Here is a 21,248-nt window from a genome sequence, read left to right on the forward strand (position 1 = left end):
ATATTACAGGAAAATAAAACAGCTTGAATCAAGACTTGATGCTGGACATGATGAATAGAACAATATAGTAGAAAAGTGAGGCTGGAAGAGTCAACATATTTCAAATTATGAAGGGTTCTAAGTGCCAAGTTGTGGAGTTTGTATTAAAAAGGATATATGAAATCTTATGCTAACTAACAAAATAACCTTCTTGATTAAGTAAAATATACTGAACAATGCTTCTCTCCAAGTCAGGAAATGGGGTATATGCCTTAAAAAAAAAAAAAGCCTGATTAGTCATGTCTGCCATAAATCGCTAACAGCCTTTTGAGCATATTACAGGAACTAGCTTCAGGGAAGGAAGCTGACTCCAGCAACCAGATGTTCTGGCTCTAGGAGACTTGTTCTCAACCATAAAAAGCTTGACCAGTTTTAATATAATCGTTGAAATGGATCCTTCTGACTTACGTGTAAAGAACTTTCAACCTTCCCTCCCCCTAATTTCTTTGTTCTGCTTTCCCTCTCCCTCCTGATAAAAACCCCTGCCTGCACTGAGATGTTAAAATGGGCTTTGGGACAAGAGTCCTCCATTTTCTAAGGTTGCTGGCACTTAAATAAACCACTTTACTTTTTCTAGCACCTGTTTCATGATTTTAGATTTTGTTGTGGCAGGCAGCCAAAACTGCGTTCGCTTACATTACAGCATTATTGTTTAGGCAGTAACACATAACTGAAGGTTTCTGTACTAGGAATAGTCATTGTGAAATCCATGTTTCAGGAAGGTAACTTTCATAGTTGTGTAAAATGAGTCAGAGAGAGGACACACTGAAGCTAGGTGTATAATAGTCCTTTCAAGCCACAATAAGATCCTGAACTGGGTACAGAGGAACTTACTAGAGGAAATACTAAGGACTGAGTGCTAGTGATAAACCTAGAGGTATTAAAAATCTTTTCCAGTAGAATGAAGTATACAAATCACAATTCCTTACCTGGTGTTCTATTATCCTAATTTTAATCATTTTCAAAATATTGAAAATTATCATTGAACTGATAACATAATTTTGGCTAAAAACTATAACAACAATCAGCAATAAAGTAACTGTACAGTTATGATGAAATATAATGAAAGAATGGAAAGGGAGTAAGATAACTTCAAATTTATTAATTATCCATGTAAAAAGTAGCATTTTCTCTAATTATCTGTAAATCACAATTAAACCTTCTTAATTTTTGTGCTCCTGATTATTTCATGTATGTATAAAATTAAATGACATATGAATTGTTCTATTTGTATCTTCTTGCCTTCACCACTAGATTATAAGTTCCTTGTGAGCAGAATATTGTTTGTATCCTATTATATCCCCAATAACACCACAGAAGGTAGAAACTAGATTCAATGAAAGTCTATATGCAATTTCCTACTGAGATGTGCTAACTCAGAAAATCTAAAAAATTTTAAAAGTCCCCCCAAAAATGAAGATATGTGAAAAGTATCATCTTCCCACAGAAGAGCTGTTGAAGAGTGACAAAAAATTTTAAATCTTTAGATCCATTTTCTTTCCTAGAATGGAAAAGTGCATTTATTTACCACAAAACCCAATTTCATTCCAACCACCAATGCCATGCTTAATCAAAGGTCCACAGAACTAAAGAAATCACAAGGAGATTCAAAGAGCAAAAGATTTAAGGGGTATTAGCTCTTCTCCAGTATGTGAATCTTTGAAGAATAGTCTTGAGTGATATATAAGAATTAGAAACACACACACACCAAGTGGAGATGAAAAGCTTACTGTTTGATTTTGTCCTGTGTGTCATGTAAGCCATCATAGTCATAGTCGAAAATGGGTCCACTTATCACATTAACTCCATTCCTTTCTGAAGCATATTTCTTCACCAATACCCTTTGGAAATAATTCCAGACTCCTGTGCAAAGGCAAAATCAGTACTTCATGAATAAAGCTCCTTGCTTTGGCTAAATTCTTTCTAGAGTATATTCTATAAGTCAAATGTCACAAACCAAGGGACAATAGAGCTGAGAAGAATCCATCCTAAAGCATTAGCTGTGTGTGTGCCATTTATGGGCCAGCAAAGAGAAAGATATAGAGACACTGGTAGGGAGTTTACCCTATCTCAATAACTCAGGGAAGAATTTGCAGATGAAGTGGTTACTGAGTTGAGATCTGAAGGACAACTGGATGTTTCCTAGGCAAAGAGGTGGTGACAGAACATTCCGGGCAGGGGGGATAGTATGTACAAAAGAAGAAGTGCAATACTTGTGAGAAATGGAAAAAAAAGCTTTACTCTATTATCTATTCCTTCATAATCTCATAGGCATGCTAGTTCCCCTGTTCATGTCTCCAGCCTTAATAGATTTTCAGATATGCTATCCAACTACCCATCTCATGGTCCACTTGAAAATCTAATAATCATGTAGAGCAAAAATGTATCCAAACAGAATTCTTTATTTTCCTATCTAATCTTGCCCCAATTCTTATCTTCTCCATCATAGTTAATGGCACTCACACCCAGATGTTCAGGTCAAAATCCTCAGAGTCATCCCTGGCTTCTCTCCTTAGTTCATACACATATGAACAAGACCCAACAGTGTCATCTCTAAAATACATCCCAGTCATCCAATCTAACCACTTCTCACCATTTTCACCCCATCCACCCTGGTCAAAGTTACTAGCCTCTCTTCAATAAACTGCTATAAAAGACTACTTCCTGGGCACTCTCTATAAGAAACTCTCACTTCCCTGTAGCCCATTCTCTATATAGACAGATTCTTTTACACCATAAATCAGGCTGCATCACACTACCCCCGACATGCATTTCTAACACTCCAGATGATTTCTCATTATATATAATTAGAATAAAATCCCAACTATCCACTGTAGACCCTGCCTACCTCCATGGCTTTGCTTCCTACCTCTTTCCCCTCAGGTACATGGCTTTCTTCCTGTCCCCAACCTTGCCAACTTGTTTCCAATTAAACTTTTGCCTTTGATCTCCTTTTTGCCTGGAAAAGTCATTCCCTGATCCGTGCAAGGCAGGTTTCTTCTCCATTACTCATTTCTTGGTTTCAAGCTCACACTAGAGAGGACTTAATTGTCCACTCTAGCTCCATTTTGCATTACTAGGGGCAGGAAAGGAGAAGGCAAAAGAAGGAAATAAAAGAAGGAAACAGGAAAGACAAACAATGCATTGGTTCTGAAAAGTTGGATTCAACTTACTACGCTCTATTCCACATGGAGGTGGTAAGGTGCAGGCTGTTATCACTTCTTACCACTCCCATTCAAAAGTACTTGGCCATTTTGCCCACAGAACTTCCACTGCATATGACATCTCCTGATGCTCTGAGTGGGAAAGAGCAGGCCCCCAGAGCCAAAACACTACAGATAATTATTTGCAATAAACTAAGGAGGACAGTAGGAGAGAAGTTCAAATGTTAACTTAAGCATAAAAACTGGAGAGGCAAATAGGGAAAGAAATAACAATGAGGACAGTCAAAAGGCCAAGCCCACAGAATTGTGGCATATGAGAAAGCCTTTCCCCAGTGAAGAACAGTGAGCCCTCTGTGAAAGGCCTTCTGTCATGCCAGCCTCAGGGTGGTACTAAGTGTTTCCTTTATTACTGCTTGGACAAAAGGCATCAGTAAGAATAAAGAAATCCAGGGAACCATGATTTTTGGAAATTAAATGAAGCTGCATTTCATGTATTATTATGACATGTATCAAAATGGGTTTCTGAAACATTTCTCAGTTGGGTTAGAGAACAAACCAGGAAAGCTTTTAAGAGCATACTTTAATTTTTCATGCATAAACAGTGGATTTTACCTTTAAATAAACCTTCATTTAGTACGTAGGGCATCACATAAATATTTTTCCCTCTAAACCACGGCTGGCTATTTCACCAAAGTCAAGTTGGGGAGTCCTGCCACTGTCAATGATACTCTACAATCATTTTTCTCTATGGGTCCTATTTTGAGACTTTATTTCAGCCCTGAGAGTCCTGTAACACAGCCCAATGCTCCTGTTCCCAGTAGGAAGAGATACCTCCTTTTCCTATCTTTCCTGTAAGCATATAGGTCTGTTCACTATAAATGAACTGAACGGAGGTAAAAGCTACTCTACACTGCTTTCTCTATGTTTGAATGCATGCATGGATAAGCAAATGGATGGATAAATGAGAAAATGAATGAATTCTTTGTTATCAGAAATAGAAAATGGGTTGTTTTGGCCAATTAAGTCATATATATATATATATATATATATATATATATATATATAAAGACTTTATACACACACACACACACACACACACACACACACATACACCATAGAGGTCATGCAATTAAATCTCTTAATTTTACAAATGAGAAGTTAAATGACATCTATATGATCACATAATTAGAGGTCACCCTCCTGGGACTAGAACCCAGTTTCTGGTCCAGGGCTTACTGTGTTTATATCAGTCATATCACTGTCATCCACAAATATTTATGCCATGTGCAAAGAAATAATGAGTGTTCAGAGAAACTAAGATAATTCGCAGAGCTCCAAAAAAACATCTGAATTCAATACTCTGATGATTCAGAAGACAACTAAGCTCTTACTGTGTTTTAGCATCAACATTCAAAATACATGGTCACCATCATCCTGAAAGAGAGAGGTAGTCGTAGCTTTTACTGGAACATTCAATAAATATATATAGATGCTGTTGAATGTCGTAGCTTCCAAAATACAGAGAACCCCCTTTTAACCAGCCATATAATCAGCACTGAAGTAGAAAGAACACCAGGTCAAAAGGAAAACACAAACTTGGTTTAGTTCAACTTCTACCATTCATGATCTGGGTCACTTTTTAAAAAAATATGTATTTTTTATTGATTTCAGAAAGGAAGGGAGAGGAAGAGAGAAATAGAAACATTAATGATGAGAGAGAATCATCAATCAGTTGCCTCCTGGGATCGAGCCCGAAACCCAGGCAAGTGCCCTGAGAATCAAACCATGACCTTCTGGTTCATAGGTTGATGTTCAACCACTGAGCCAAACCTGCCAGGCGATCTGGGTCACTTCTTGTGACTCAATTTCTTAATTTTAAACAATAGATAATCTGTTCACCGCTGTTACAGATTCATATTTTGGATTAACAGTAGAGAATTTACATGAAATGTCTTCAAATGTTGCAAAGCTAAACACAAAGGTATTATATAGGTAGAAAAGTTAAGTGGTAAATTTGAAAATATTTTTTCATAAATAATAGTTTACTAGGTAAATATTGGACTTACGTTTGAAAGCAGGATACATTGGAACCATATTGGTTACAAGGAATGCATCATATTTAGCTTCTGGTGAAGAGCTCAGATCTAAACATTAGAAAAACAAATAGTATCCATTACTTACCAAAACCTACATCAATTTAAAAAATCAATCCTCTAAAATAATCCAAATAGCCTGAAGTGGATGAATCTACTCTTTTATTCCTACTCAATTCTTACTTTATATAGAATTTACTACTTCCCACTCCCAACTCTATCTCTTTCTTTCAGTCAGTAGCTCTCTCTCAAAATTTTTTTATAATGCTTTTTCTTCCTACCTAAGTCTTGGATCTCTTAAATATTGTGAAAAGAAGTCCTTGATTTCAATAGTGTAATTTGGACTTTAAAAAATGTCATCAAGCTAATGAGAGATAATTAAAGGGCTTCATGTATTATTTAAATAACTAGAGGCCCAGTGCACAAATGTTGTGCACTGGGGATGGGGTTGTTCCCTCAGCCCAGCCTGTGCCCTTTAGCAGTCCAGGATGTCCTTGGCACATGCCAAGGTTCCAGTGTCTACCCCCCTTGTGGTCAATGCACGTCATAGCAACCAGTCATTCTGCCATTTGATCAATTTATATATTACCCTTTTATTATATAGGATACTGTCTTAATGATTTACTATTTCACTTTCATATTCCCATTTAATGATATGAGGAGGCACACAGAATATTCCCTTGCAGTTTAGAATTCCCCTGGAGAATAGGATTTGTGAAAGCTGGTCTCTTTTCCGGCCAGTTTTGGAAGGATCCCATAGACGGTCATCCCTTCAGTGTCTTGAGCAGCTCTCCTGAAGAAAAGCTAAAACCACTGAAGTCTTAAATACCAAGTCGCACACTCCAGACTCCACATAATTACACCCCTCTAGAATGTCCAGATCCTGATACTTTGTAACTTACAAGGAGGGAAGAGGAATCCATAAGACATCTGTTTATCAGTTTTGTAGGCCAAACAGCTCTGACTGAAACTCGGAGAAACACGAACATCAGGCCGGACACAATTGGTCAGATGCTCGGGGATGCTGGAGACCTCCGCCTGCATGGTGAGTCAGAGGTGGTCAGTAATGTCATCACAAAGACAACATCAAACCAACAGTGCCATGCTGAAACCAGGCTATTCTGTTACAGCAGCATCCAAACCCCTCTAGCTTTTATTGTAGCTCGTATTCTGATATCCTGACTCCTTAAAAATAAAAAAAAAGACCTCAGTTTTACATACAGTAAGCCAGTAATTTTCAAACACTTATCTATTCAGCAGCAGAACTCTCTTGATAAAGTCTTAACTAAAACAATATATACAGCAGGAGTCCCACTGTTGAAATAATAAATGGGATTCCACAGACGACAGTTAAAAAATAACACTCAGAGAAATAATATAAACTTGGTCTCTATGCAAAGGAAGACTGCACATGCATATTGTAGTGCCAGAGCAACACACACGCACACAGTACAAATCAATGAGAAGCTGTGTTTGGGGTAGTGGAAGTGCTCAGTTGTATTTAGAAATTAAAAACATATCCTCAATTGTCAAATAAAAGTGTCTAATTCCTGATATCACAACTGAAACTCCAATATAAAATTTTTATTAAAAAACAAATAGGGCCTGACCAGCAGGCTCAGTGGTTGAGTGTCAACCTATGAACCAGGAGGTCACAGTTTGATTCCCAGTCAAGGCACATTCCAAGGTTCCAGGCTTGATCACCAGTAGGGTGATCTCATCATTGATGTTTCTATCTCTTTTTCCCTTTCCCTTCCTCTTTGAAATCATTAAAAAAATATTTTATAAAAAAACAAACAAATAGGATATTGATAGTGGGGAGGCTGTGTGTATGTAAGGGTGTAGATATATGGGAACTCTCTGTCTTTTCCACTGCATTTTGCTATAAACCTAAAACTACACTAAAAAATAAAGTCTATTAAAACAAACAAATCTTGGTGACTTCTGTAACTATTGGGCAATGACAAGCATAGTAAAAATAACAAAATAACTAGTATATCCCCTTTAATATTTAACATACTACTAAGAAATTATTAGAACATTGCATAAAGTCCAGCTCAAAATATCTTGCAATAGATTCAACATAGGCTGTTTTTTTCATCAGAAAAAAAATTAAACTCTTTCCTAAGGCAAAATTCTGTTAAGCAAGTAATTATAATATGAATGCAAGGAATGTAATCACATGAAGAATTATATAAAACCCAATTTCCTCAATGACCTGTTTGGAAACAGTGTATGATGTCCAGAGTGGCATTTGGAATATCTCACTATAACCGCTTTCAAAATCTGTATGATATAAGATATCATATCTAGTCCGATAAAGCACTGCAGGGCGTCCATAGAGGAGGTGTCTCTCTAGGAAAAAAAAAATAAACTGTGTTAAACACAAATTAAACTTTACATCATATGTTAAAGAAATATTGGAAGAGTCCAGTTGTCCAAAATTTGCTTGCTTACTTATTAATAACATAGAGCTCCTTCTCCTTAATTGAATCAAGTACTTTCCTAACACTTTGTGGTTTATCTGATTACCTAAGTATGGGTCAAGGCTTACAATTATCAAAACTATTATGCAAGTGCCATATTTACTTTAATGCTTTTTTTTTTCGGTTGTAAAGGATTTTCATCTGTATAGGAAGGAAACATGGTTAGTGAATTTTGAAATGATTCAGCAGAATGAGCAGTCAATAGGATTGATTTTTGTGGAATTAATTCATTTGACCCCTGAAAAGGCTCATCAAATTAACCAATGATTTAATTAAGAGGAAGGCACCCTTTGATCATTAGTTGCAAACAGCAACTCAAATATGCATGATTTCAGCATAAACAGTGAGTAGTAATGAGCATTTAAAGTAAGCAGCTTCATCACATGGAGGAAAACTCTTTAGGTAAGAACTTAAAGAAACATGTATAGATAAAATAAGTGGGCATTTAGAAGCATCCTTTCAATACAGAAGAGGGGAGGTCATCAGTTACTAAAGAACTCAGTTAAGACCCCAGAATGTAGATCCAGACCTCCAAGGGAAAGCGCTTCTCTTAGGGAAAAATAAGGTCTGAAATCTCACTCTTCCAGGAAGAGATAGCAGTTTCGTGTGCAAACTTTCATTCCACGCCCGCAATAGCTGCCTGGAGCTTGATCTGCCCGGTTTGGATGGGCTGAAGTCAGCACTTCCATAGATTCTTGGAAATTGGGGTCTTACAGACCAAAATATTTAGAGATTGAAGTATTGAGTGTTAGGCAATTCACAATTCCCTAAGCGATCATCAAAAAAATATATATTATGCTTACTTTTATTAGAGAAAATCAGTTCTGGCAGTCACTTATTAAATTATTTATACATGTTGCTTTAATTAAAGTATTGCCCATCTATGCGAGTAACAGAGGAAACTCTTCCTAGAATACTTTGCGAGACCCTCCCCAAGTAGAACTGCTGATTTGAGGCAAAGCGGCCCACACTGTTACTGCACAAGCCCATTCTGGGTAGTCTGGCTTCAGCACCGCAGTAAACATAGAAGCTTTTGGTTAAGCAGCTAAATTTGGGGACCCATCCGGAAGAATTAGGACATAATATGATCGTATTATATAAATGAAATATAATCAACAATAACAACAAAAAAGCCAGCAAATCATAACAGTAGTACTTGGGGGCAGTAAACAAAGTCAGACTTTCCTTCAAAACTCAAACCAAACCTTTTCTAGGTTCAAAATTTCCATTAACGTTTTCCTTGTTTTCACTTTTGTTGCCTCTGAATTTCCTGGTTTCAGCTGGAAGCAGAAGTATCAAAATTCTTTGAGAAGCTATTATCTCTTTATCATGCAAATTTTAATGCTTACCAAACACATTCTTCCAAATTCAAATGCAAACCTAGCGTCCAGTCTATTCCATTAAGGGGTGGCAGCAGCCATGTCTCTCCATGGAACACCCCTCCTTAGAGCAGCCACCAAATAATAGTTTTGGACAATCAATAGACTCTACCAACTCTGCCCCCCCTTCGCCTCTCCCCCCAGTCCTTGTCACCTATTGCCATTTTTCAACATGACACTCCATTTCACGAAGGCTGATTTATTTGCAACACTCAGCTCATAATCATTAGGAATGCTATGCTTTTATACATGTGATCCCTTTCTCTCTATCAGGAATAATTTCTCCACCAATACTGTTATCTATCTACCTTCACGTTTTTTCATTAATATATTCCCTCTCATCAATGAGTACATTTTTTGTGCCAGCCCTCAGGCTATAGAATAGAGATACTAGGCAAAGATAATTAAGATAGAGCTCTTACCCTCAAAAAGCTCACAGTTCAAGGGGAGAGACCAACATGACACACTATATTAGAGATATCTACAGAGCGTAATGGGAACACAGAGTGTGATGAATGCCATGGATGGGGTGAGGTGGCATCAGTACAGTCCTCACAGAACATAGGAAACTAAGCCAGGTTGACCCCACATCCCAGTTTATGCCATTGCCTTGGCATAACTGTTAACAGTGCTTCTTTCCATACTCAAAAGTGGATGACAAATAATATGGTCACATTGTTCAGCCCTCGTGGGAGAGACATGAGAAAGTGGGGAAGTGGAGGGTACAAAAAGGGAAGAGGCATCTTAAGATTTACTTTCTCCTGAAAGATTCCCCAGTTAAGTTACTCCATCTCTTCTGCTCCGCATGTAAAGACTCAATTTTCTTCAGAAATGTGTGCCACAGAGCTTCCAAAATGTGCACAACTGCAATTTTTGGCACACAGCTGAAGCACAAATATATCATATGGACTACTTTTTTCTCAGTTGTTAACTGGGCAAATATGTCATGAAGAAAAAAAACAATGTGGTGGTTTCAACAGTTTTCTAAAATCCAACCAAGAAACACAAACTTTAAAATCCAGAATCAAAATTTAGATTTTTCCTTTTCCAGTTTATCAGTTTCAAAGAACCACAGATTCTTGGTCACAGCCTGACTCTGCTACTCTGGTAAGCCACCCATTGCATTTCTGTTTAGCAAATGTCCCTAACGTGAGCCATAAAGAGTGAGACTGAATCTCAGTTTTTGGACACATAAACTCTTCATCTTGAGACCAGCTACCTGGAGACACATCCAAGAGCCTCTGCTTTGGAAATATATTTGTTGTTATTTTTTGATAGGGATATAGCACAGTCCATATCTTCCTAGGCTAGGTCCCTACTCCATGAAATTTCAGACAGAGCCTTCATACCACACCCCAGTTCCCTGTTTACAATAGTCTCTGGCATTTTGGGTACATGCCAAGGTTCTCCCTCAGATACCACACTTGGCAAAATACTATGCGTCAAATCTTTTTAAGTGGTGTGGACTTCCCCAGTGCTCATTCTTCTTGTCTTCCAAAATTTGGCCACCTAGACTTGATCTTGTGTTTCTTCTCCTTCCTCAGCTTCCTGATTCATAGTCTCAGGCATTAGCTGGCTAATTTAAGAGCCACATGAAAATTCCTCCTTTTTGTGATTTTTAAAACATCCACAATAATGTACTTCTACATTTTACCACAAAATCTCTACCCACGATCTTTGTTTTTCCTGCCTCCCTTTCTCCTCCTTGCCTTGCAAGGGCCTACTATCCTTTACTACCATGTCAACCTCCTCTGGGATTAGATTCAATGCCTCTATTCATGTCTTCTTCTTTCTTACCTCAGCCCTTAAGACACTACATTGTAATTCATTAACCGGCTAAATCTCAATAAAATAATAAGAAGAACAAGAATATCATTTTATTCATTTTGTTTATTATCTCTCTAACTCCAATAATATCAACCATAAACTATCTTCTTGGTAAATACTTGTTGAATGCTTGTTTTATTTTTTAAAATACTATTCTCTACGACTATAAAGAAGTAGATTTCTAATATGACCTGCCAAACATAACCCCAAGAGATAGACTAAGCAGATGAATTCTTCTCCACTTTACTGAGAAAGAACTGGAGATTAATGATTTGCATAAAATAATTCAACTACATAGCAATACCCAGATTCTCTCCTGACATAGTCTCTTAGAGTAAGAATTTTTCATAGGACAGTACAGGGCCTTTAGTGTCACGTAGAACTAGAGTTAAAACCCATCTCAGCTCCTAATAGCTTTATGATTCTGTAATTTAACCTCCCAAGGTCTCATTTCTCCCTAGGTGTTGCACTGTTTGGTGACAAATATGTAAAGCTAGTCTTGACCCGAAGTAGTTGTAGTTGTAGTAGTTAGAGTTGCAGTTAAAGAAATATTGGTAGGTAAAGATTATTAAAATTCAATGTCTATTCCATCTGATTCACCTTGAATCCTACTATAATTCATAAACAATTATACTATATAATGATTTCTCCCAAGTCTTCCCCAAAACACACACAAGGATACACACACAGAGAAACACTTTAGCACAAGTAACAGAGATTCCTTCTCTAGTCATATTCAGACTGTGCTTTAAGGTTAACAAGAATGACCAATGTGTAAGTCATTTATCCAAATGAATTGCTATTCTGTGTGACAGAGAGCCAAACATATATAGGTATAATGATTTTTAATTCCTTTTTTCACAAAGACAAGAGTACATGTCAAACTGACTGAGAAATATAAAACATTTTTATAGCAATGTAAATAGAGAAAGATTAAGGTAAAAATAAATAGTGCAATTCTTCTTACAGTGAAAATTTACCTGGCTCAAGTGCCAGATTGCTTGCTGAGAGTTTTTAAATTTCCATTTTGTCCATTCATTCATCCATTGACTCAATCTCTCAAAAAAGTGAGTTCTCATTGCACAGTAAGTTTGCCAAGACATTAACTACATGTGATTCAGAAACAACAGTCATCTAATTAAGATCCAGAATTCACCACATGTCTAGAAATATTAAGGCTTTAGCAAGCAGTTTAGATCACTGTTTTTGAAGATTATGTATTCTTCCTCTTCATTTTTAGTAAAGGACTTCATTCTATGATAGTTTAAAGATTTATAGCAAAATATTTATTGCAAAATATTGCCTAAGGTTAATCTACTATACCTTTCTTTTGTTACCTCAAATAGAACTCCTGGGTTGTTTCACTACTGTTACGTACAGCTTTTACACATGGGTATTGTATACTAGATGTATGTGTGTGTGTTTTTTTTGGCAGATGACACTAAAATAGCTACATATCAATGTTACAAATGGAATGTACATAGCACATCATTCATTCTGGAAAAAAATCAGCTCCCTATATGTGTGTTTTAAAAAACTAGGAGTAAAAGTAATAAAACTTGATATTTGGATAGAACTTTAGGTCTGAAAAATGCCTAAAGATTTCAATATATATTCACAGATATCCAGAAAGGGGAAGGAATTACTCCTACCATGCACATGTACTCTCACACACACTGACTTGAATTCAAGAGGTTCTACTCTAGTGGAGCAGACATTGAATACTTTAGGTGGGAGACTAGATTTAGGACCCAGGAAACACCATGAAGATCAGAAAGAACTCTGATCATGAAAAATGTCACTTTGCAACTAAAGAAATGATGGAGGTAGGATCCTTAAGGAGGCAAAGACCAAGAGACGGAGAGACAGAAGGAGACAAGAAAGGGACTACTGAGGCTTATACACATTCTAGACACTAAACAAGGACATGCTTTGCACATAGTAAGACAAGGAAATATATTTTTATTGAATGTAAGTTTTAAAGTCTCTCTTGTATCATTAAAGGCTATCCCAATAGGCCCTGAACAGACAAAGGAGATGTGCCACTAGGATCCTCCGCTAATATTTTCGGTCACCAATGTGAAGTCATATCTAACTAAGATGACACAACGGATGGGAACCAGATGTTTCAGAGAAATCGGTTCCCAACCCAGGGTGAGAACTCTACAAATCCCCTTGTGGGTCCATTTGCATGAAAGTATATACATTTTAAGCTTCAGTGATGTAAAATCATCTTAAAATAAGACACTTAGGCTCACCTCTGATGGATGGGTGAGGTCTAACTCTAGGTCCTCCAGCTCTGAAAGGTAGTAACTCACCTTGAGACACACCTCTGGTTTTCACACTCAGAAGTCTGAGGTTACTGAGCATGAGTTGTTGGGCTGGTCTTGTCATATGAGCACACTGCCACCAACAAACTAAATGCAGATTTTTTCCCCCTCAGATGGAACTGTTTTAGTGCCAGGAAGAGCCAGAACTTGAATCAGCAAAAAAATGGGATTCAATTTAAAGTTATCATCATTCCCTGTTTCATTAGTGACTTTGGGAGAGAAGCATCTCAGTATTATTTCTCTGTCTTGGTGATGATATATTGAAAGACTCAAATCATGAGCTTCCACAACCCTTGACCCTGGCAACATTCCAATACAGTGGAACCTCAGGTTTCAAGCTTAATTCATTCCCAAAGGCTGTTCGAGAAGCGATTTGTTTGAAAACTGAATCATTTTTTCTCATTAGAAATAATGTAAATTTAATTAATCTGTTCCAGACCCCAAATAATTCCATTTTAACCTTTCTTATATGCAGTACATGTCTAACGTACTGTTTAATCTATAATAAACAATTCCTTTCTTACACTGATCGAGCCACCTTCTACTGGCCTTAAAGGAATCACTTTCAGCACTTGTTCCAGGGGTGTCTTTCAGATCAGCATGCAGCATCTTTACTTGTTCATGTGTCACTGCCTCTGAAATGGCTGTCACTGGCTAACAGCTTTTTGTTTATTCAAATAAACAACAGTTTTTCTACCTCCAATTGGGTGTGGTCATTGTTTCTTCCACACCCTTGGCAACATTAGCACTCTTTATGGCCTCTTTATGTTTTAAAATGGTGCTCATCATTGACTTTGCCAGAAACAAAAGCATTCTCTCCTTTGTTTGTCGCCTAAGAGACAATTTTTGTTGTGCTGAGGTATCAGCATGAAAGGACTGTCAGGTCGAAAACTGAAGTTTGGCTCAATAACCCAGACATTTTTTTCTGTGAATATCTTGATAAAGAGCCGAATTGTTCGAGATGGGAGATGTTTGAGAAGCAAGGTTTGACTGTATTTCTAATTATAATGACATTGAAGTCCACTAGAGGTTAGATGTCAAACATTTCAAATCACTTCTCGAGTGTGTGAAGGATGGGTGTACCTTCCACCAAACAAGCCCTATCTTCAAAGCTGTTTTCTTCCAATTATATGTCAGAGTCTGTGTTCTATGATCAAAGAAGAAGGGGGATGGGGGGGGAGGGGTGGTGAGGGATGATGCAGAAAGGGAAGAAGAAACAAGATGAAGATCTTTATAAAGAGGGAAAATAAGTAAATAAAACCTTCTACTGATTTCCTTAACCTTGACTTCATCAGATTGGAAACAGCACATGTGATAAACAGAACCACATGTCAGCTAGTAACTCAAGTACTGCTCTCAGGAGACAGCGACTCCACATCTTTACTGCATGACTGGGGGCTGCTGTGCTTGAGTTCTACTTACTTTTTAATAGACTTTTAGTCATTCCCTCGCTGTTACAAGATACTATCCCATCTACTGCAATAAATTGACTGCATGGAGGCATTTTCCTCCCCTTCTGATTTCTTCTAATTTTCTGGAATTTCAAAACCAGATAAAAGAGCTTGTGGAGTAGATGCGTTATTGTCCTTAATTATTACTTCCGCCCATTGCCATGTGACTTCAGGACCATATCTCCATCAACAGAATATACTTATTCACTCCACTGTTTTCATGTGCCCTGCTTTTGCCAGTGAACTGTGAAGTTAACAAATGCCTCATAACAGCAGAAGCCTGAGACCTGTTCCGTGGTTCTGTCACTCCTCCTTCCTTCAGCTATGAAAAGGGCATGTCTCAGCTAGGGGCTACTCCTTCTGCCTGGATTCCAGAATAATGAGGCAGACCCACACTTAGCCTATAGTCAACATGCTGAAATATGGGCACAAAAATGCAGCTTTCTTGGTATAAATCACTGAAGTTTTTCTTTTATCACAAGCTTGCAAAAGTTGACTAACATATGTTTATTAACATTATCCATAAAATAAGAGAATAAGTTAGGGTGATCCTTGTGTGAAAAGGGAGTTCTGATTTGGTTCCTTCTGTCTATCTCTCCCCACCACAACAGACACACTTGACTCTCCATGTAAGTGAGCTACATATAGGTACCAGCGGCTACTATTTGTAATTGTGACTTTCAGTCCCTTCATAGAAGTTCTCATCAGCACCTTAACTTATGACCCATCAGCTACACAACTGTATGTTTGTTTTTTAAAGGGCTTAAAAGTTACTAAAGAAAAAATATATAATGTGATTTTTCTATTACACAGCTGGCATCTGTGTACATAGAATAAACCAATACCCTTTGGCAGATGGATATTGAAGTCATTTTGCAATCCAAATTTAAATTTAAAAAAAGACTGTGCTTCCACTATGAAGTAAAGAAGTCTCTTAAATTTTTGAAAACTAGAAAACAAAACATATCTGATTGCTTTTTCCATCAACCCCTTACCTTCTGTGGACCCTTTTATATGAAGGCGTTTGTTGAGCTCATCCAATTTGTTCTTCATGTGTGAAATCCAGAAAAAGGAAAGAGAAAAGAAAGCAAATGAGAAATGTTCTTTCTTTTCTGGACCCTTCTCTCTACTTACTATCCTGCTAAATTCAAATCAAGATTCTAAATGCCATCAATATGATACACTCTGTAGAGGAATTACAATTTTATCGCAAATTGACATCTACTTCCTAGAAGTTCTATGGTCATGGGCATCTTCTGTAATCTCTCCATGACTTTGGTTTTCCTTTTCTTAAACTGAATAATCATGGTACCAACCTTCCATGCTGGTAATGATGATTATTTGGGCACAGGTAGGTAAATTAATTCAAATAGTGCCTCAATATTTCATAGTAATCCCTAGGTACATTAACGTGATTCCTCAACTAATTTATGGAATCACTTTTTCCAAAGCTGAAAAGATAATGCCTCAGCAATTCTGAAACCAAACCAGCTTGGGCTGTTGTTGTGTTTTAAGAAAAGGAAGGTAGTCTTTTGGGGAAACCCATAGACAAAATAAAGACAATTCATTATTCCTCTAAAATGGCTTAAGATAACATATCCAAAATATTTATTGTTCTCTACAAGAAAGTTAATTCGGAAAACAAGATTCAACTAATAGATTTCTCTAAGGTTATATTTGGATTCCACTTCCAAACCACTTCCTGTTGACTTTGGCAATGCAACTTCTCCAGCTGAGGTCTGAGAGTAATTATCCTCATTGGTTCTTGTCAGGAGCAAAAATTAAGGACAACAAAAAAGAAGGTGGGGGATAAAGAACAAACTGAATTCCTCCAGGGGTGAGATCCCAAACTGTGGCTCCTAAGCCTGTAGGAATTCTGGGAGGTAACAAATGGTAGGGGATGGGATGGGGCACTAGAAGAATTAGTTTACATTTCTTTGAGGTCTAATAGAAAGATCACAGATTTAGCCATAATAAAATCACACATGCAAAAATAACCCGTTTCTTTGCTTTGTGTTAGAATCACATCAACTCAGTGTGGCAACACCATAATTTCTTACTGTCAGAAGCACTGATTGGCAAATATAAAGGTCTTTGATCAATACAAAATTCAACAAATTATTGCTTAACACTAGTAGTTTGGTATTCAAAGCTGTCCAAACATGATGTGATGGGTAGTCTCTATTTGCACCCACCACCACCATATAGCTCTCCCTCCATGTTTTCGTAACTGTTCCGCCTTTAATTGTTCAGGCCTAGGACTGGTCCCTTGTTGCCCCTTTGGTTCTTCACTATCCCTTAATGACATCCCTCTATACTGCTCAGCCTTTATTAATAGTCCTCTCATTAAACATGATGGAAACAGACCCTTTAAACTCTTAAAAACCTCTTTTGCATGGGCCATGTATTTCCTATTAGGACATGACTAATAGACACATGATCCAGGTTGAAAAAAAGAAAAAAAGTCATTCATTGGAAATTCTGAACCCACAAAATAGCTTAATAAATTCTACTTTTTGCCCTTCACTTTCTATACCTATAGTGGTACAGAAATGTGGTCCAATATGGTAGCCATAAGTCACATATGGCTCTTTCAATATAAATAATTAAATTAAGCAAAATTAAAAATTTCATTGCAAGTGCCCAAAAGCCACATCTGGCCAGTGGCTATCACTATGGACAGCACAGATATAGACCATTTATATATTATAGAAAGTTCTAGTGGACAAAACTGCTCTGTACACAACAACCTCCTCCACGATAAACATAACTATTATTTCTACCTTTGGCTCTACCTTATCATCACAGGTGCAGCCCAGGTCAAAATCAGACTGAAGGTACATAATCCCTGGATAGCTGGGCCTGGTGACTTCCTCTGGAATAGTTGGCCTGAAGGTATTAGTACGCAGGAGATGATTCAAACTTCCATGGGTCCCATTGTTAGGAGCTGGCCTCAATCCCAGGAGATCTGATGAGAAGAAAGAAGCCAGGGGCTTTGTAAATATTTTTGGATGATATACGGCAGGAGCCAAAACCATTCACCTTCCAAGAGTCTGAAAACTCTGAACACAAATCAAAATGGGATAAAACTAAATTTAGATAGTAGACACTCCGTTCTTACTCCCTGAATCATTCTAGCCTGGCATGTCTTGCCACAGCTTTCTGAAATAGCATGTTCACTGCTTGGTCATAGACACACATTCCCAAAAAGAAAAAGTGAAGGAACCCAAAGACTATCAGTGTCATGCTGTTCTGCATCTCTATGAAACTTTGTATCCCAAATGTTGAAATGAGTCTTATAATCAATAAATAACCTCTGGCCTGCCCTGTAATGCACTCCACAGAAGTACAGGGACAAGAGGAGGCTTTGGCCCTAGGCCTTGAAGTGCCACTGTGAAATGAACAGGCTGACTTCATTGCAAGTGAATGGGTGCCAAGCAGGCACACAGTGACTTGCCTAAGCTGAGAGGCAGAGAGGGTAGAGCTAGCAGCCAAGTTGGGAAAAGAACCCAGGAGACCCGACTTTCAGACTCCCCCTTTAACCACCAGACTGGCACTCCCTTACTAAATAGGAAAAGTTGTCCTCATTCAGCAACTAGAAGTTCAAGGAAGAAAAATAATTAGGAGTACATAAATAGCTGGCCAGGATGCAAGCTGGCAAAATTTTAACTGAACTGCAATACGATAGATGGAGGTGGGAGAAAGCTCTGTGCAGAACTCTTGCTTCACTAGGTCTCTGACCGGTGGTGTCAAACTCTAATGCTATGTTGGATCAGCCAAAGGCTGCCAACAGCAACATGATGAAAACCCCTCATTAGTCAACTGGTGGAGGAAGACAAAGAAGCCATAGTAGGGAATGGTATTCTGTCCTTCAAACCAATGGGCAATATTATTTTTTGCAGGGGGATGAGGTGGTCCCAAAAAGAAGTCACTTCATTTCTTTCTCTGAGTTTGAGGAAGTTCATATGTTAACTCAAGATTGTTTCATTGGTTTTGATTAATAGTAAGTGACTTACCACACATAACATTGTAAAGTTCAATATTTTCAAATGGAGGCACTTTGGTCTTGTACTTAAACGTTGGACCATAACCTACAAAAACAGTCTTCCAAAAATAAGAAAAGGAAGAACAATTAGACATTGCTAATATCCAGCAGTAACCCTTCTCCTACTTATGAATACCGTGTACCTTCACTCACACCTCCATTCCCCATCCCTCCTGAAAATCACCAAAACACGTTTTTAAAGACCAGTTCTTTGCTCATACCTGCATGCTGTTGACCTTGTTATCAAAGCCATGGTCTCCCTGGAAAACACATTTTCCAGATGGTTTCTTATAAACATCCAAAGGTTTCCTACATTGAAATAATTGCACAATCAGTCAGGATTTCACATGAAATCACTCTGATAAAAAGCCAAGTTCAGTGCTCAAAGAATCTCTAAGAAGAGATTTTCCAAGCATATTTATCTCTATTTTAATTGCACCATCTCTGTGGTGATAAAAGGCAATGCTATTCATTTCTCCCACGTGCCTTTGCTTTGACAATCAGCCCAGGACAAATGTGTACCTCTGAACCGAAGTCACGGTGCCCTCCTTGTACCTTGTGCTTTGTACATGTGGATGAAGCAAAGCACCTGTCACTGGCAATGTTCTGTCTGCCCAGGTGCTTCAGCTCAGAGATCATAAGATTCTCCAGTCTGGGGCCATGTTTTCCAGCTCACTTTTCTATACTCCTCACTAGGCTCAATGCCAAACACATGGTAGGCACTTTTAAATATGGGATGTTTAATCAATGAAAGAAGATCTGCGTTCTATAAAAATGTTTGCATCCAACTTTACCTATGATATAATACAACTAAAGAGTATAACTGAGTGGTAATAGTGACATATCTAGCAAAAGCCCAGCCTCACCTATATAATTATCTCAATACATAAACAGAAAATGGAAACATCACTCTGTATACATCAAAACCTTTTGACTTTCTTTGTGACAAGAAGACTCCTTTTGCTTAAGTGTCATTAGCACTTTTCCAAAGAACTTTCATTTTTTAAAAATATTTTTATTGACATTTTAGAGACAGAGGAAGGGAGAGGGAGAAGAGAGAGAGAGAAACAATGATGTGAGAGCAAAACATCAATGGGCTGTCTCCTGCATGCTCCTTACCAGGGATGGAGCCCGCAACCCAGACATTCACCCTGACCAGGAATCAAACCATCAATCAACCTTTCAGTGCATGGGATGACTCCCACTGACCAGGGCTCATGTTTATTAATACAAATATTTCCTAAGTACATCACACTGAACTAAAATGCTTAGGGGAAAATAAAGAAATTAAGCATTTGGGTGTCCACCCTTAGGAAAAATGCTTTCAGCTCGGGTTAATAAGATATGCACATATAATAACACAACAATGAAGAGTTAAAAGATTTGCTGCTAAAGGCAGACATTAAAATGTCTGGCTTTAGTCTGCGCTAATTTGCTTAACTGTCGTCATCTTTCATTTAACTTCCACTCAACAACCACATTTACTTCATATAAATCTACCAAGTGTGCCAAATTTGCTCTCTCTTCTAAGCCACCCATACATAAATGATCCTAAAGAGGACATACTCAGAGCCAAGCCATTTGGTCATATCTTTGTAACTTTTCCATGAAGACTCCCCATGTCTGCCCTAAGTTATTTCGATAATTTTTGGTCTTCATACGTCTCTCTGCATAATCTTACATATTTAACTCTATGTACCCCCCTGACAGTAACAATGGGCTATTATGGCATGTGTCACTCCATGTGTTCCATATTGATGTAAGTTCCTAGAGAATAAACATTTTCTCATTATCTTCTCTCCCTTGGAAACTCATTAAAGTGCTCTGCTAGAGTGCATGTGCATATAGAAGCTGTTCAGTTATTACTACAGATTGATTTTCAGCACTTTTTTAAAAGGAGAAAGTCAGAATAAGAGTGAGAGGGGGAAGAGGCTGCTGTCTAGTTTGGGTGGAAAATTGATAAACTTTAAATGCTTAACTCTTTGGAAGTGGTTAGCTTCCGGAGGACATGTTTTACAAAATATTCAAGAGCAAGAAATGGTCTCTTCAATATTGGAGTCTTTGGTAGTTCAAAAAAAAGATAAACAATGGAAAACTTTATATATATATATATCTTATTTTTCACAGAGAGGAAGGGAGAGGGATAGAGAGTCAGAAACATCGATGACAGAGAAACACTGATCAACTGCCTCCTGCACACCCCCCACAACCAAGGCACATGCCCTTGATCGGAATCGAACCTGGGACCCTTGAGTTCACAAGCCGATGCTTTATCCACTGAGCCAAACCAGCCAGGGCAATAACGAAAAACTTTTAAGCCGAAATAAAACAAGTCCACAGCAACAGAGATTTTAAGATTAACAACATGTTCTGAACTCCTCTTAGCCCATTGCTATGGGCTAAGTTTTGTCATCTGAGACCAAATCTGTTCCGT

The 21,248-nt window shown here is 37.8% G+C and overlaps 1 protein-coding gene across 6 annotated transcripts in view; it reads right to left on the reverse strand.

Annotated features, from left to right (window-relative positions):
• Nucleotides 1–21,248, reverse strand: part of ENPP2 (ectonucleotide pyrophosphatase/phosphodiesterase 2) — a 77,206-nt gene that overhangs the window by 6,343 nt on the left and 49,615 nt on the right. For 2 of the 6 annotated variants that reach the window (XM_036338139.1, XM_036338135.1), the window contains 9 exons: nucleotides 19,036–19,123; nucleotides 18,786–18,873; nucleotides 17,553–17,737; nucleotides 15,765–15,816; nucleotides 8,988–9,062; nucleotides 7,515–7,651; nucleotides 6,199–6,334; nucleotides 5,270–5,347; nucleotides 1,770–1,902 (listed from right to left, as the gene is read on the reverse strand). In XM_036338139.1, the coding sequence (XP_036194032.1) occupies nucleotides 1,770–1,902; nucleotides 5,270–5,347; nucleotides 6,199–6,334; nucleotides 7,515–7,651; nucleotides 8,988–9,062; nucleotides 15,765–15,816; nucleotides 17,553–17,737; nucleotides 18,786–18,873; nucleotides 19,036–19,123 (972 nt within the window). The remainder of the gene's footprint in view (nucleotides 1–1,769; nucleotides 1,903–5,269; nucleotides 5,348–6,198; nucleotides 6,335–7,514; nucleotides 7,652–8,987; nucleotides 9,063–15,764; nucleotides 15,817–17,552; nucleotides 17,738–18,785; nucleotides 18,874–19,035; nucleotides 19,124–21,248) is intronic. The other 4 variants (XM_036338137.1, XM_036338140.1, XM_036338136.1 and 1 more) reach the window with 3 other exon arrangements.

Source organism: Myotis myotis, unplaced genomic scaffold (genome assembly GCF_014108235.1).
Source record: "Myotis myotis isolate mMyoMyo1 unplaced genomic scaffold, mMyoMyo1.p scaffold_m19_p_16, whole genome shotgun sequence".
Taxonomy (NCBI): Eukaryota; Metazoa; Chordata; class Mammalia; order Chiroptera; family Vespertilionidae; genus Myotis; species Myotis myotis.